At 42.4% G+C, this 15341-nt stretch overlaps 1 protein-coding gene across 1 annotated transcript; it reads left to right on the plus strand.

Annotated features, from left to right (window-relative positions):
* The first annotated feature begins 7154 nt into the window (after positions 1 to 7154).
* LOC123156100 (GATA transcription factor 20) lies at positions 7155 to 14063 on the plus strand. The gene is made up of 7 exons (XM_044574268.1): positions 7155 to 7802; positions 7894 to 7977; positions 8058 to 8170; positions 9803 to 9931; positions 10381 to 10486; positions 12687 to 12758; positions 13508 to 14063. The coding sequence occupies exons 1-7, from the start codon at positions 7275 to 7277 to the stop codon at positions 13646 to 13648; spliced, it is 1173 nt and encodes a 390-aa protein (XP_044430203.1). The 5' UTR covers positions 7155 to 7274; the 3' UTR covers positions 13649 to 14063.
* Positions 14064 to 15341: the final 1278 nt, after the last annotated feature.

The following is a 15341-nucleotide window of genomic DNA, read 5'->3' on the forward strand; positions in this document are numbered from 1 at the left end:
GCTCACTGTTCATCCAAATCCCCCCTGCAATGCTCACTGTTCATCCAGAGGCAGCATCAATCGGCTTCAGTTAGCAGCAGTAGCGAAGGAATCGCTCGATCACTCGGGTTCGGTAACGCATAACCTGCAATGCAATCGCTCGGGTTCAGTTAGGCGACGCGTCGCTCGGGTTCAGTTAGAGCCCAATGCCTCGCACACACGCGCGTACGTGTACGAGAGAAACACGCATCGCTCGGCCCCTGACCACCCACCGTAACCGGGAACTCCCCGAAATTTTCCTCACCCTCGCTTCTACCACGGTTTTTTCCGTCATGGATGGCCCAAAGAATGTCATGCAGCTGCGTCTCCGGCCCGCCCAGGACGAAAAGCCCATTTTCTTTCATGATTTTTTGTCATAGAAGTAGGAACCCACCACATCTATGATGATACCTGGTTTTGTCACAATTATCGTCATAGAAGTGTCATAAGTATGACAGAAAAAAAATTCGTTCGGCCCAAAATGTCACGGATGTGTCTTTTTTTGTAGTGTATTTGATGTACCTGGGTTGTTCTGTCTCATCTCTACGGTGAAGATCTTAAGCAGATGGGCTTCAAGTAGGACTTTGACTGGTCTAAGCCGCCGTCGAAGAAATTCAAGAAAGTCAAATTTCCTTCTTTGGTGGCCAGCTCATTTTCTTCATCGCGCGAGACTGATGAAAATGAAGATTTGGACGACACTGCGCTAGGCCCTACTTCAACAACCAACCCCAACAACGCTGGCCCTCCTCCATCGACTTCGTGATGATATTCTTCAGGGGCGTTAGTCCTCACTTTTTGTCCCTTTTGGTCATTTGATGACAAAGGGGGAGAAATTTGAGTTAGTCTTCAAGCGGGTCTATCTATGTGGGCAATTTTTTGCTGTTAAGTTGCAACTCTCGCTCTTCTCAAGTGTTTGATTGGATCGAGTTGTAAACTTAAGTCCAATGGTGACCTGGTGCTTTTGCTCTATTTTTCTGCATGCTAATTCCTCATATATGATATGCACGCATGCTGAATTACATCAGTCACCATATTTCATCATGCATTACAAATTCTTCATTCGATATGTTAAATGCTTGTATGAATTACAAGATATAGGGGGAGACCTCCATGATATTACTCTACAATGTGCATCTGCTATCAAAAGCAAATTCCTCACATATACACATCTTCAGGGGGGGGGGGTTCTTCTATATCTTGCAATCAAATTCCTCAATTTTGAGAATTTTCAATTAATATGTTTATCCCCATTGAAAATTTAACCTATTTGTCATCAATCACCAAAAAGGGGGAGATTGTAAGTGCATCAAGTGCCCCTTAGTGATTTTGGTGTATTGAAGACTTATAGGTTAAGGGACTAATATGTTTGTGAGTGTACACAGGCTCTATAAGTCGATGAGGAGTTTGATATTTATGATGAATGTCGACCCCTAAAAATGTATGTCTTCAGCTGAAGACTTTCGCTCTCTTGAAGATTTTGAAAGTGAAGAAATTGGTGTGACCTTGAAGACTTGGATATTCATGCGAGGATTATGAAGCATGAAGACTTTTGTTTTCATAGTTATATTTTCTCTTTCTTGAGTCATAGGAAACACCGCACTGTTAAAGGGGTCGAGGTAATACTAAGGAAATTGATTTCCAAGTGATGCTCATCTCAAAATCCTACACCTACCCAATCCTTTCGAGTGCCATTGGAAATCTCATATTAGCTCAGTCAATTTCTTTAGTGACAGGGACGAAGATCTTCTGGTCTCTAAGGAATTTGTTCTAACTGAGGAGTTACGAATTCGCCAGTGCGGATTGCCTACACAGTGAACATGATAGCCCTGAGGAATTCGAACCTAAAATTCGGCCGTTGTTGTGCTACATGCTAGTTGTCCAAAATATCCTACCACCTAACGGTCATATCATTGAAGGGCATTTATGTCTTATCATGTCGGGATGCTCCCTAGGCTATAAATAGCCGCCCCCTACAACCACTAGCTGGTTGGCTGCTCCACGAGAAACTGACACTTGTCATTGAGAGCATCCCATCCTCCGAGGACTTTGAGCGAAAATCATCAAGTGAGGAAGACCCAAAAACCCAAACCCAAACACCTACAAACCCAAAGTGATTGAGCATCACTGAAGAGATTGTTCCTGTGTGGAACCGACGTTTGATACCTTTGAGAACTGTGTATCCTCCAGATGGTTAGGCGTCATGGTCTGAGCATCCAAGAGGAATTGTGGATCGCCGAGTGACCAAGTCTGTGAAGGTTTGGAAGTCACCTGTGAAGACTTACCACTAGTGTTGGGCGAGGTCTATGTGACTTTAGCTCAAGGAGAATACGGTGAGGACTATGTGTCCGGGACTGTGTGTCCTCGAGTTTAAATACTTAGCCACTCCAACCAGACGTACAACTATCACATCAGTTGGAACTGGTCTACCAAATCATTGTCTTCACCAAGCCAACTGGTTCTATTTCCTCAACCTGTTCGTTTCCTCATTCATGTGTTGATGATCCTGATCATTACTGTTTGAAGACTTTGACTGGAGAATTTCTATATTTCCTCAATCCAATTTCTTCAGTCACATAGTCTTCAGCCTGCTTATCCTGTTTTCACGCTTTCTGTACTATGTGCTTGTTTTCATTTCATCATGATGACTATGCTACTGCTCTGTTATGCTTATGCCTGAGTACTTATTCCGCTGCTAGTGTGTCGTTACTTAGGAATTTCTTCACCTAGAAATTCCTCAGTGACGGATTTGTAAAAATCACCTATTCACCCCCCTCTAGTCGATATAACACACTTTCAGACCTGAAACTTCACGAAGATAATTTTTGGAATAAATAAAAAATATTGGCGAAAGAATCAACTAAAGGGGGACCACACCCTGGACACAAGGACGGAGGGTGCGCCCCCTGTCTTATGGCCCCCTGGACCTCCAATGACCTCAACTCCAACTTCATATATTCACGTTCGGGGAGAAAAAATCAGAGAGAAGGATTCATCATGTTTTACGATACGGAGCCGCCGACAAGCCCTATTCTTCCTCGGGAGGGCGGATCTGGAGTCCATTCGGGGCTCTGGGGAGGGGAATCCGTCGCCATCATCATCGTCAACCATCCTCCATCACCAGTTCCATGATGCTCACTGTCGTGCGTGAGTAATCCCATCGTAGGCTTGCTGGACGGTGATGGGTTGGATGAGATTTACCATGTAATCGAGTTAGTTTTGTTAGGGTTTGATCCCTAGTATCAATTATGTTCTAAGATTGATGTTACTATGACTTTGCCATGCTTAATTCTTGTCACTAGGGCCCGAGTGCCATGAATTCAGATCTGAACCCTTTATGTTTTCATGAATATATTTGTATTCTTGATCCTATCTTGCAAGTTATAGTCACCTTTTACGTGTTATGATCCGGCAACCCCGGAGTGACAATAGTCGGGACACTTCCCGGTGATGACCGTAGTTTGAGGAGTTCATGCATTCACTAAGTGCTAATGCTTTGGTCTGGTACTCTATTAAAAGGAGGCCTTAATATCCCTTAGTTTCCATTAGGACCCCACTGCCACGGGAGGGTAAGACAAAATATGTCATGCAAGTTCTTTTCCATAAGCACGTATGACTATATTCGGTATACATGCCTACATTTTATTGATGAATTGGAGCTAGTTCTGTGTCACCCTATGTTATAACTGTTGCATGATGAATGCCATCCGACATAATTATCCATCATTGATCCATTGCCTACGAGCTCGTTTCATATTGATCTTTGCTAAGTTACTTTTCCGCTGCCACTGTTACGATTGCTACAAAACTGCTACTGTTACTTTTGCCACTTTTATCGTTACTTCCATACTACTTTGCTACTAAATACTTTGCTGCAGATATTAAGTCTTTCAGTGTGGTTGAATTGACAACTCAGCTGCTAATACTTGAGAATATTCTTTGGCTTCCCTTGTGTCGTATCAATAAATTTGGGTTGAATACTCTACCCTCGAAAACTGTTGCAATCCTCTATACTTGTGGGTTATTAGTCCTCAACTTGAAGACCAGTTCATGGGGCTGCTAACGATATCTTGGACTAGGGGGTACTCACCACGTCGTCTCCCGACTAGGTGGATCGGGCCGAGGACCCCCATGGCGGTTCACTATTGGGCCACTTCGGGCAGCCCATGACATATACGAGGAAGATTCCACAAGACTTGGTGATCAAGACAAGGACTCCTCTTCGCTGAAGTATTCGACTAGGACTCTTATTATCCTAGACCTACGGTACATTACATAAGCCGGAGGGTTTAGTGCGTAGAGACATGCATACATCCATACACCCATTCATACATTCATCATACCCTAGGGTTTAAACCACAACTCACAATCTCGAGGTAGATCAACTCTGTACCTTGATACATCCATAATATAAGCAAGAGCAGGATGCAGGGTTTTACCTCCTTAGAGAGGGCCTGAACCTGGGTAAACTTTGTGTGTTCTCTCTTGTTACCCATCGATCCGATCTAACAGCTCGGGACTCGGTTTTCACACCGACACCCGGGAACACCCCTTTTTGATTAAGTTGAAAAATGCCAAGATAGTATAGTTGTTCCAGGATGGGAAAGGCAAGAGTTACCTGATTTTGTTCTTTACTTTCACCTCGAAAGCCTTTAGGTGGCCAACCTATTGTTTCTGGTGCCCAAGTTCTGCGCCTAGGCTGGCGTATGATGTGTGCTTCTCGGAATGGATCCGGTCAGCGTCATGGGGTGGAACTCTTAAAAAGATAGTTCTTCATTGAGCCACAGGGTTATGTGGGTGGCGCGCGAGTTCTTTGTTCTGAGCTGCCGAGTGAACCTCGTTCAAACTAGCAACCTGAACTACCCGGATAGGACCTTCCTGCATGCATCGGTATAAAAACTGCAATTTAATGGATACACAACTGCTATTACACACCATGCTATCATTTGGAGAAAAACCATTAGTGAAGCTATGGATACCGGCCCATTATTCTTCCTATTTCTTACAACCTCGATCAACACTCTCTTTACAATTCCTTGTTTTATTTTCTTATTGCAATCAATATTCCATACACCCATGCATTTAATCCTTGTAACTAGAAAGCTAATGAGACTAACAATCTCACTAATTTCGTTGGGGACAAAGGAAGTTTTGTATCTATGTGTGTATGTACTGATAATTGGTTGGTCTACAACTCCCACTGGTCTGATAAACCTTAAGGTCATCCGCTTGAGGAAAACTGCTGCTAGCTGCCAACCATTGCACTTGGGGGGGGCATCTTCCTAATTCAGAGGAAGCAACCGAGCTCCATACCCTCCATAAATACCACCATTATGGCATTGTCCAAACCCTGAGATTTGTTTAGTCACTATTGCAACTTCATGTAACAGATATATCCAACGGCCATAGGCAAACCACTCGTCGAAACCTCAAGTTAATCAATCATCCATCCATATTCGGAATACTCATACTGATATCCATAAATCTCACTACCTCCGATTCAAAATAAGCGTCACAGTTTTGAACTATGGTTAATTCAAAACTGTGACCCTTATTTTGGATCAAAAGTAGTACGGAGTACTTGTTATCGGTTGCATCGAAGGATTAAACCTCTGTAGCTAGGTGTATCATGTCCCGCTTGGTCAATAAAAACTTCAAAGTTAGTTTAACGATTGATAGGTGCAGTGCCGTCGTAGGTTCTAGTCGAATTGTCAAAGTCGACTCGAATGAAATATTAATGTGAAAACTTTCTAACACACTAGTCTCTCCTAAATAGGCATGTTCCTCCCTTGATGGATGGCTAAACCGCCATAACGCCTCTAAGACATGAATATATCACCATGCATTTTTTTACTACAGACATGAAATGCAAACTTGGGATGTAATTTTGGATGAAGAAAAATCACACCTTTTTCATCAGCAAACCTTTTTTTAGCATGGAGCACATGAATGCGAGAAAATGGTAGGTGATGCATGTCTCTAGTCAAGCGGGCGGGAGCGTCCGATGGGTAGGGGCAGGCGTCGTGGGTCGCGGGGAAGCTGTTTTGAGCGAGCACGAGCAAGACAACACAAAAATTGAGGGGGTCCAATTGCGATAAATTCTTTTTTTGTGCCTTGCGTAATTGTAGGGATTTGGGATGCAGGGATTACGACCAGTCAATCTAAATTACTAAGTGTTTATGAGAGAACGGATTAGATTAATGTTAGATGCTAGATTGAATTTAGTGGACCTAATCATGTAGTTGTATACTGATCCTCCTCTTCCTCCTAAAAAAAGCAGCTAGGGTTTCTGCCTCTCGCCGGCTCCGACGCAGATCGGCCCCGTCTCCGGTGGCCCTAGGGCCATGGAGGCACGGTGGATCCTGCCAAGGGCCGGCGAGAGGGCTTCGTTTTTAGTCGTTTCTTTCATTTTTGTTAGGGTTTGTGTTCTGCTCAGGAAGACGAAACGGCGGCGGCTTTCTGAAGATGAAATAAAGGTCTCCTCGCCTAGCCCCCGTTTCAGTGGTGCGTCTAGCATCGTTGGTGGGCGTGTGGAGGTGTGTCTCCGGCGGATATATCTTCGGTGGATTTGCTCGGATCTCGTTGCTATTCGTCTACGTTCGTGTGTCTTCGGATTGGATCCTTCCGATCTATGTTATTCTTCATCTGCGGCGATTGCTGTTCTGGTGCGCTGGTCCTATAAGGCCTTAGCACGACGACTTCCCACTGTCTACTACAACAAGTTGTGCCCGACTCTGACGATGGAGGGGCGATGACGGCGGCGCGCCTTCGGCTCGCTTCAGTGCTTGTAGTCGTCGCTAGGTGGTCTACGAATCTAGATGTAATTTTTATTATTTTTGGTATTCGTTGTACTGCCATGATTGAAGATGAATAGATCGGAAGATTTCCCGAAAAAAAAAAGTTGTATACTGATCCGTGTATATTTTATGAGGTGCGTTTTACAGATGATTATGTATGCTAAGTACGTACGAGTAAAGATAGAGAAGTTTCCCCGAAAAAAAAAAAGATAGAGAAGTTTGATTTGAAAAAGAGAGGATGTTCGAAAAATGGGAAGATATCCTGACCCTGGAATGGGACTCGACCTTGTGAGAGACGGGACGGCTGAGATCCGCCCGAAAACCGCTCGCGCTCCCTGCACCTCTCAGCCCGTGTCCATTTCCACCCTCCAAACCAAAATCGGATCGCGATCCTAGGGTTACCACACCCTCCTCCCCACACCCATCCCCGTCGTCCGATCCGGTCCGATCCGGTCCCTCGCCATGGCACAGCACGACGGCAAGCCATACCAGCCGCGCCGGGGCCCCGAGCGCCCCCCGCAGCCGGCGGAGGACCCGCCCGCGCCCGCCGCTGCGCCCGCAGCAGCGGACGCCGTGATTGACCACCTCGCGGCCGTGGCTGCCGAGGCGGAGGCCTTGAACGCGTCCATAGCGGCCGTCGCGGCCGAGGCGGAGGCGATGAACGCGTACGAGCACGCGCAGGAGCAGGAGCAGGAGATGGAGGAGGAAGAGGAGGAGGAGGAAGAGGAGGAAGAGGAGGAGATGGAGGAGGACGACGACGAGGGCGAGGGGGATGGGCAGCATGAGCATGGGCAGCACGGCGGCAACGGGGAGTCCGTCCCGATGGACGCCGAGGCCGCGGCACAGGCGGCTGCTGCAGCTGCGGCCTGCGCACCGTTGGACCCGCACGGGGCGATGGTCTCTGGGATTGTGCCGCCCGCCACGGGTAACCAGCTCACCCTTTCATTTCAGGGCGAGGTCTACGTGTTCGACTCTGTTTCCCCTGATAAGGTCCGTCTCTTGCCGTTTGCTAGTAGTAGTAGTGTAATTTTGTCTCCCCTGCCTCTTTCGTAAATTCACTAGTCTTTGATTGCTGTCGCAGGTGCAAGCTGTGCTTTTGCTGCTAGGGGGAAGGGAACTGAACCCAGGCATAGGTGCCGGAGCATCATCAACTCCATACAGTAAGGTTGAGACAAGTGATGACAGTTAATATTTTATATGCTGGATGATTCACATGCGTCAGAGGTTGAATTTACTATGCTTCAGAGGTTAAATTTTCCACACCGGGTGGCATCATTGATGAGGTTTAGGGAGAAGCGGAAAGAGCGAAACTTTGATAAGAAGATCCGGTATACAGTTCGCAAGGAAGTTGCTCTAAGGTTGGTATAATCGTTGCCTGGGAATTCCAATCTTTATGTCTGAAATGTTGTCTGGGAAATTGCAGTCACATTATGTCTTGAAAGGTTATTAATGGCATACATTTAAATATGTTACATCCCTTACACATACTCCCTAGAGGGCAGGCCTGGCGCAGTGGTGAAGTCCTCCCCACTTGTGCCAAGAGGTCCTGGGTTCGAACCAGCCTCTCTGCATTGCACTTTGCAGGGTTAAGACTAGGTTCCTATAATCCCTCCCCAGACCCCACCTTGTGTGGGAGCTTCTATGCACTGGGTCTGTCCTTCCCTTACACATACTCCCTCCGTTCCAAAATAGATGACTCAATTTTGTAGTAAGTTAGTACAAAGTTGAGTCATCTATTTTGGAACGGAGGGAGTATTATTTTGCTGTTGTTTTCTTCGGAACATATGCTCATCCACTGCATTTTTATTGACAAACTCTGTTCAGTATGCAGATTAATTAATTGCCTCTAGTTGTTCCATTCGCCTTGTTAGTTTGTACCGTGTCAAATATCATTGGTACGCCATGATTCTTGTCAGTTGTAATACTAGTGTGGCACTTCTTGATTTATATGGTTTCAGGTTCACGGCGTAGATCATAGTATCATACTATCTTGTGATTCTACATTCTTACCAGAGCTAAATGATTTGTAGTGTATCACTATCATGTATCGCTGTATCGCAGTTCCACCGTATCATTGTTACACTACATTCCCAAAGGTAGAATCGCTAGGATTGGTGCACATGAACTATTTGTGGTACCACTATCTATGGGAACAAAACCGCAAGGTCTGTCCATGCTTTGCAATGGTGGGTTAAGCAAGGCCACATAAAACATTATAAGCACGTCTAGTTCTAGTTGAGGTGGGCACTAGACCTCTCGTCTATTGTTCCTGCATAGTCACCTCACAAACCCTGTGAAGGCCTTGGGCTTCAGCTTCTTAGTAGAAGCCCACTTAGGTACATTCATGCGCGCAAGATCCAAAAAAGAGTCAGGTTTACATTCCTAATTTTGCCTCTGCATAGAGTCTATATCGCCTAAGTGCACGCGTAGGCATGCTTAAGGCTAGGAGTTCTGCTGTCGCCTAGCGCCTAGCACGCTTAATCGTACACCTATCAGCGCTTTTTTAGTTGGGCTGCATTCATTAGGCGCCATGTTCTCCATCTCTTGAATGAGGAGAGTAAATGATTTTCCAGAAATGAATTTGTAGTGAAATTAATGCGAACGCTGCATTCAGTAAAAAAACATAGACGCTGCATCTATTAAAACAATTTTGTTGTGTTGTGTTGGTCGGGTTAGAAATTTGTACTTCATCAGTTTGGGATTTATCTCGTGCATGGTATTAGTACAATGCAATTCTAGCATATACTACAGTATTTTCCTATAATTTGTGTTAGATGAGCATTTTATTTATTATATATACCAAATTGTAGTTTTATAAAAAGTATCGTGATTCTATGATATGATACTTCTGAAAAAAAACTACCTAATATTCTGATACTAACATTCTTTGATTTAGATAAGATTATATTTTGCTTGTTGTCTAGGTTACTTCTGCACTGATTATGCACAGACACTATTGATGCATTTCCATATTTTCCATGTATTTATAGGATGCAGCGTAATAGAGGCCAATTTACATCTTCAAAACCAAAACCTGATGACGGAACATCTGAACTGGCAACTGCAGATGGCTCCCCAAATTGGGGATCAGTGGAAGGTCGACCTCCGTCTGCTGCTGCGTAAGTTGATGAAATGTATTTTGCTGAGTCAGTGGAATGTATTTGTCTATTTGAGTTATCCAGCAATATTTCTAGATGCTTTGAAAGATGCCTTCTGTGCGATAATTGCTGTTTTTGAAATTAAATGCTCTAGTATGTCACTGTAGGTGCCACAAAGAAACACAATTTATGGTACATAATTCATAGAGCTGACTGGTACACATAATAGTATATACCAGTACCTTTTCTTTGCCTAGCTCATCTTCCCTGGGATATTCAGATTTGCTTACTTTGTTAGTTGTGCAAGCAAGTTTGACATGGACTGAAGGTATTATCTGACACCTCGCATACATGGACAGATGCTTCTTTCCATATGGGGTATCTGTTAGATCTTACCTTTTGATTTCGTAAACACATGGGATTTTATTTGTGAATTTTACCGATGGCTGACTTCTTTCAAATTCTTTCAGATGCCATCACTGTGGTACTAATGCACATAATACACCTATGATGCGTCGTGGACCTGAAGGGCCAAGAACATTATGCAATGCTTGCGGCCTCATGTGGGCAAATAAGGTACTTGTAAATACTTGCTAGTGCTGTTGCATATCAATTTAATTGAGGATAGAAGCATATAGTGTACTACCTCCATCTCACAATATCTGTTTGCACAGATACCTAGGGACACAAATTGGAGTATTAGTTTACGTAATTGTACTATTCTTTTCTCACTAGAAAGATTCTATCAAAGTAGGTATCCATGCGGGAAATATATTGTTGAATAGACGGAATAACTTTTAGATCATGCTGTATAATGGAATTATCAACAGTCGGGTCCGGAATGATGATATACGAGATAGAGTTGAGGTAGCACCACTTGAAGAGAATCTTGTCCAACATCGTCTGAGATGGTTTGGGCGTATTCAGCGCAGGCCTCCAGAAGCTCCAGTGCATAGCGGACGGCTAAAGCGTGCTGATAATGTCAGGAGAGGTCGGGGTAGACCGAACCTGACATGGGAGGAGTTCGTAAAGAGAGATCTGAAGGACTGGAGTATCACCGAAGAACTTGCCATGGACAGGGGTGCATGGAAGCTTGCTATCCATGTGCCAGAACCATGAGTTGGTTGCGAGATCTTATGGGTTTCAGCTTTCAGCTCTAGCCTACCCCAACTTGTTTGGGACTAAAGGCTTTGTTGTTGTTGGGTCCTTTGTGTTGAAACAACTCATTTTACCATCAATTAATTAATACTCCCTCCGTCCGAAAATACTTGTCATCAAAATGGACAAAAAGGGATGTATCTAGAACTAAAATACATCTAGATACGTCCCCTTTTATTCATTTTGATGACAAGTATTTCCGGACGGAGGGAGTACTTAGGTTATTTTACTACTTGGTTAACTTATCCTATATACCTAAATAGTTCATCCCCACTATCTCTATATCTTGACATGCACACATGCCACCTCATCAAATGCCCACCACTTCATGCATGAGAAAAAGTTTTCCATTATTAGTTGATCTCATGCACACCTTCCACCTCATCACACATGCCACCTCATCAAAGGTCCACTCAACATGCATGTAAAAAAGCTTTCCTTTACGTTATGCCACTTATATTCAAAATATTTTCAGACTACGCAATAACCAAATACAGTATATAATATTTATTTTTAGCTTTAGTTCATATATTACTAATTGAACGATGGAAGCTTCAGACAAAATGCTCACTGAAATATATTGCAATCAATTCCCGCAGCAACGCGCAGGGTATTCTCTAGTTTCTAAAGTTTATTAGAACTCTATACTTTAAGTAACCAGTGCTTATCTTGATCTATTTATGTATCTACACAATCGTTCTATTGGCCGTAAAACACTGTGTCCTTTTCTGTTTGCTGTATGTCATATTGGTGAAGTTCAGGGCACTAGAACGGTTAGTATCTAGTTTGTTCCTTGTTTTCTGTAAAAACGAACAGTTCTAACATTAGTTTAGATTAAATTCTACTAGAACAAAAAATCTAGATGATTGTAATGAATGTAGATGCATCCTGGATGGTGTGCATGTTTGGTTGTATTTAATCTCTGCTGTGGAAAAATGCTCGACAAATAACAGGTGTTACCATTTGAGTGTACTCCCTCCGTCCCAAAATACCTGTCAGAGGAACGGATGTATCTAGACGCAATTTAGTTTTACATACATCCATTTTCATTCATTTGTCCGACAAGTATTTCCGGACGGAGGGAGTATTTCGTAGTGGAGTTAAAGAGTATTTTTTTTTCAGCACTTTATACAACTTGAAGCAAATTAACCTGTCAATAATGCTTTATGGGTTAATCATTATTTTTATTTGAAAAAATATCGGCGGTCCATAAATGATCTGTTACACAGAAGGTTGGGGATGTCTAAATTCTGCATCACTTAGTTTCTCTTTCATGTATTATTGGATTCAAGCACCTTACCTTGTAAATGAAAATTTTATGTACATGTAGTTTTTTTGTGTGTATAATCCCTTTGTGAATTGTAAAAGAGACCCTTGGGAAGGAGTCTCATGGTTTTGTTTGAAGAAGACAACGCGATGCAAGCTTTTCCACCCCGTAAAATACTCAGAGAAAGTAATTCACATCACAGGAATCGAACCTTGGAGGGTGGGGTGACAGAACTTCACACCCAGCACTGGGCTGTAGCCCAGTTCTCCTCTTTATGTGAAGTTGATTAATTATTAAGTTGATGCCACTATGCCAGACGACTTGCTAACCTTCCATGTTTATTTTCTACAGGGCATGTTGCGGGACCTATCAAAGTCTACTCCTCCATCTCTTCAAATGGTGTCAACAGGTCCAAATGATAGTGTAAGTCTCTTATCTATTATTAGTTGCTTCTGAAAATACTGAGTATGCTAAACTTTCCCTATAAGCTGAAGCGATTATTTGTTCTTTCTTGAAAAATGAGCTGGGTCCATATCTTACAGAATTATCTGAGAAAGGATTGTATTTTGCATGATGTCCATCTTAACAATGGTCCCAATACTAAGCAATGGCTGAAACTTCGGAAAATACCGAGTAAAAATTGGTTAATGTATTTTCAGTCATTTAAATTAGGAATTAACAAGTACGCACATAAAAGGACATAAAACAAATTATGATTCCCGTGTCCTGAAATTGGAATATAAAAAAGAGGATCATCAGTTTATGTTATAATCTTAACTAATCTTGATCTCTTTCAATACATCATTGACTCAAGAAAGTTTGCCCATTTGAAAATTTTGGTGACATGAATGGGTGCCTTGTTTTTATGGAATCCATTGTTTATTGAACATTGGTTTGGTTAACACCGACAAAATGTCTGATTTTGTTCGCATATATTTGCACCAAGAGTCCTAAGCACATAAGGTGACATGCCATTTTCTTCTTCCGATGCCATAGAAATGTTAGATACTCCCATTTCAACTTTTCAAGCAGCAAGTATAGAGGATCTAGAAGTATCTCCACCATCCTGTTACGACTTGGGAATCCGTTTTCCAACCTACACCTAATCCTTACAACGATTTTGATATTATGAATGAGCTGGTGGTTGACGCTTGAATTCACACTATCAACAGAATGGAAACACCCTCTCTCAGCAGAATGGAAGCACCCTCTCTCAGCAGAATGGAAATGCTGCCATAGTGCCCTTTGCCGAGCAACAAAACCCAGCACCAGCGAGCGACGCCAACGGTCATGGCCATGGGTCTTCGACATGATGAGCAGGATTGCTGCATGTTTTTAACGGTGGATGGATGAAGGAGCGTCATCCTCCTCTTTGAGAGTGAACTTCCTGTGTAGGCGAAAAGTGCTTGTATTATAACCTGAGTTAGGCTGTCGGTATTAGTGTCGTCTAGGGTTTATAGAGCTGCTGTTTTTATCTGATGGAATCGTGCTTACCGCTGTTGTTGTGGCTATATGACAATTCTGTTTCTTCTTGTTTGAGTCCAGTGTGAATGCCCTGTGGCCTGTTGTTATTTACAGATGATATCAAAGTAGTCGTTTTAACCCATGCTGAAGCAACCTAGTGTCTGTTACTGAGTTCTGTGATGTGTGCTGAGTGCAGAATTTATGTAAAAATAATCTTTATCTTTATCTTTACCTAATAATAAAGCAAATTGGGTTTCTTTCGTACGTCATGGCATTTTTTAGAGAAGTCCCTCTATTTCAGAGAATTCAACCCGCAGTCTTGTTTTAAGTTAAGATGAATCGTTATTTTCATATTTTACACAAAAGCCCTTGTCTTTTCTTGAAACCAACCCGCCGTCCGGATTTAAGTCACACCCGAACCGTTATTTTACATTTTTTAAACCCCTCAGATGTTTTAGGTAATTCATCCGCGGATCATATTTAGGTCAAACAAATGCTTTATAAAATCATCCATATATTTTAGACCGTAACTCCGATTTAAACATGTTTCTTTCATCTGTCATGGCATTTTTTAGAGAAGTCCCTCTATTTCAGAGAATTCAACCCGCAGTCTTGTTTAAGTTAAAACAAATCGTTATTTTCATATTTTACACAAAAGCCTTTGTCTTTTCTTAAAACCAACCCATCGTCCGGATTTAAGTCACACCCGAACCGTTATTATATATTTTTCAAACCCCCCCAGATGTTTTAGGTAATTCATCCGCGGATCATATTTAAGTCAAACAAATGCTTTATAAAATCATCCATATATTTTAGACCGTAACTTCGATTTGAACATGTTATATATGAAATTTGATTAGAAAAATATGTAGAATATGAATATGAGATTATTTTTACCTGTTAAGTATTTTAAATATTATTTTGGAATATATTTGAGTCAAACCAAATGATTTCCTAAATTATCTGTATCTTTTAAACCGTAACTTCGATTTTAACATATTATATATGAAATTTTATTAGAAAAATGTGTGGAATCTAAATATGATGTTAATTTTACCTGTTAAATATTTTTAAAATATTTTTATGGAAGCAAACATATAATTTATAGCACAAGATCCGTTTTTTTTCATACCGGTGGCGATCCTGATTGCAAATAAACACCCCACTATAACCATATACGGAAAAGAAAACATCGATAACTACATGCGCATACCTCTGAAAAATGTCGCAAGGAAAACAACAGATTTCTCATCGCGAGAGTGAGAGAAAGCGAGAGAGAGAGAGAGAGAGAGAGAGAGAGGGAGGGAGAGAGAGAGGGAGAGGGAGGAGAGAGGGAGAGAGAGACGCCTTAGGATTAACTATATTCAACACACATTTTTTGTTGTTTTGTGTGAACACCGAGGTCATCGTCGGCGAGGGTGAGAAGGAGGATAAGCGGCAACACAAATATGATGCCTCGCAAAAATAAAGGAGATGGACTTATTGTGGTCTCGAGTGATGTTGTAGAGTTAAAAGTGTGTGTTATGTTTTCTCTCCCGTTAC

Source organism: Triticum aestivum, chromosome 7B (genome assembly GCF_018294505.1).
Source record: "Triticum aestivum cultivar Chinese Spring chromosome 7B, IWGSC CS RefSeq v2.1, whole genome shotgun sequence".
Taxonomy (NCBI): Eukaryota; Viridiplantae; Streptophyta; class Magnoliopsida; order Poales; family Poaceae; genus Triticum; species Triticum aestivum.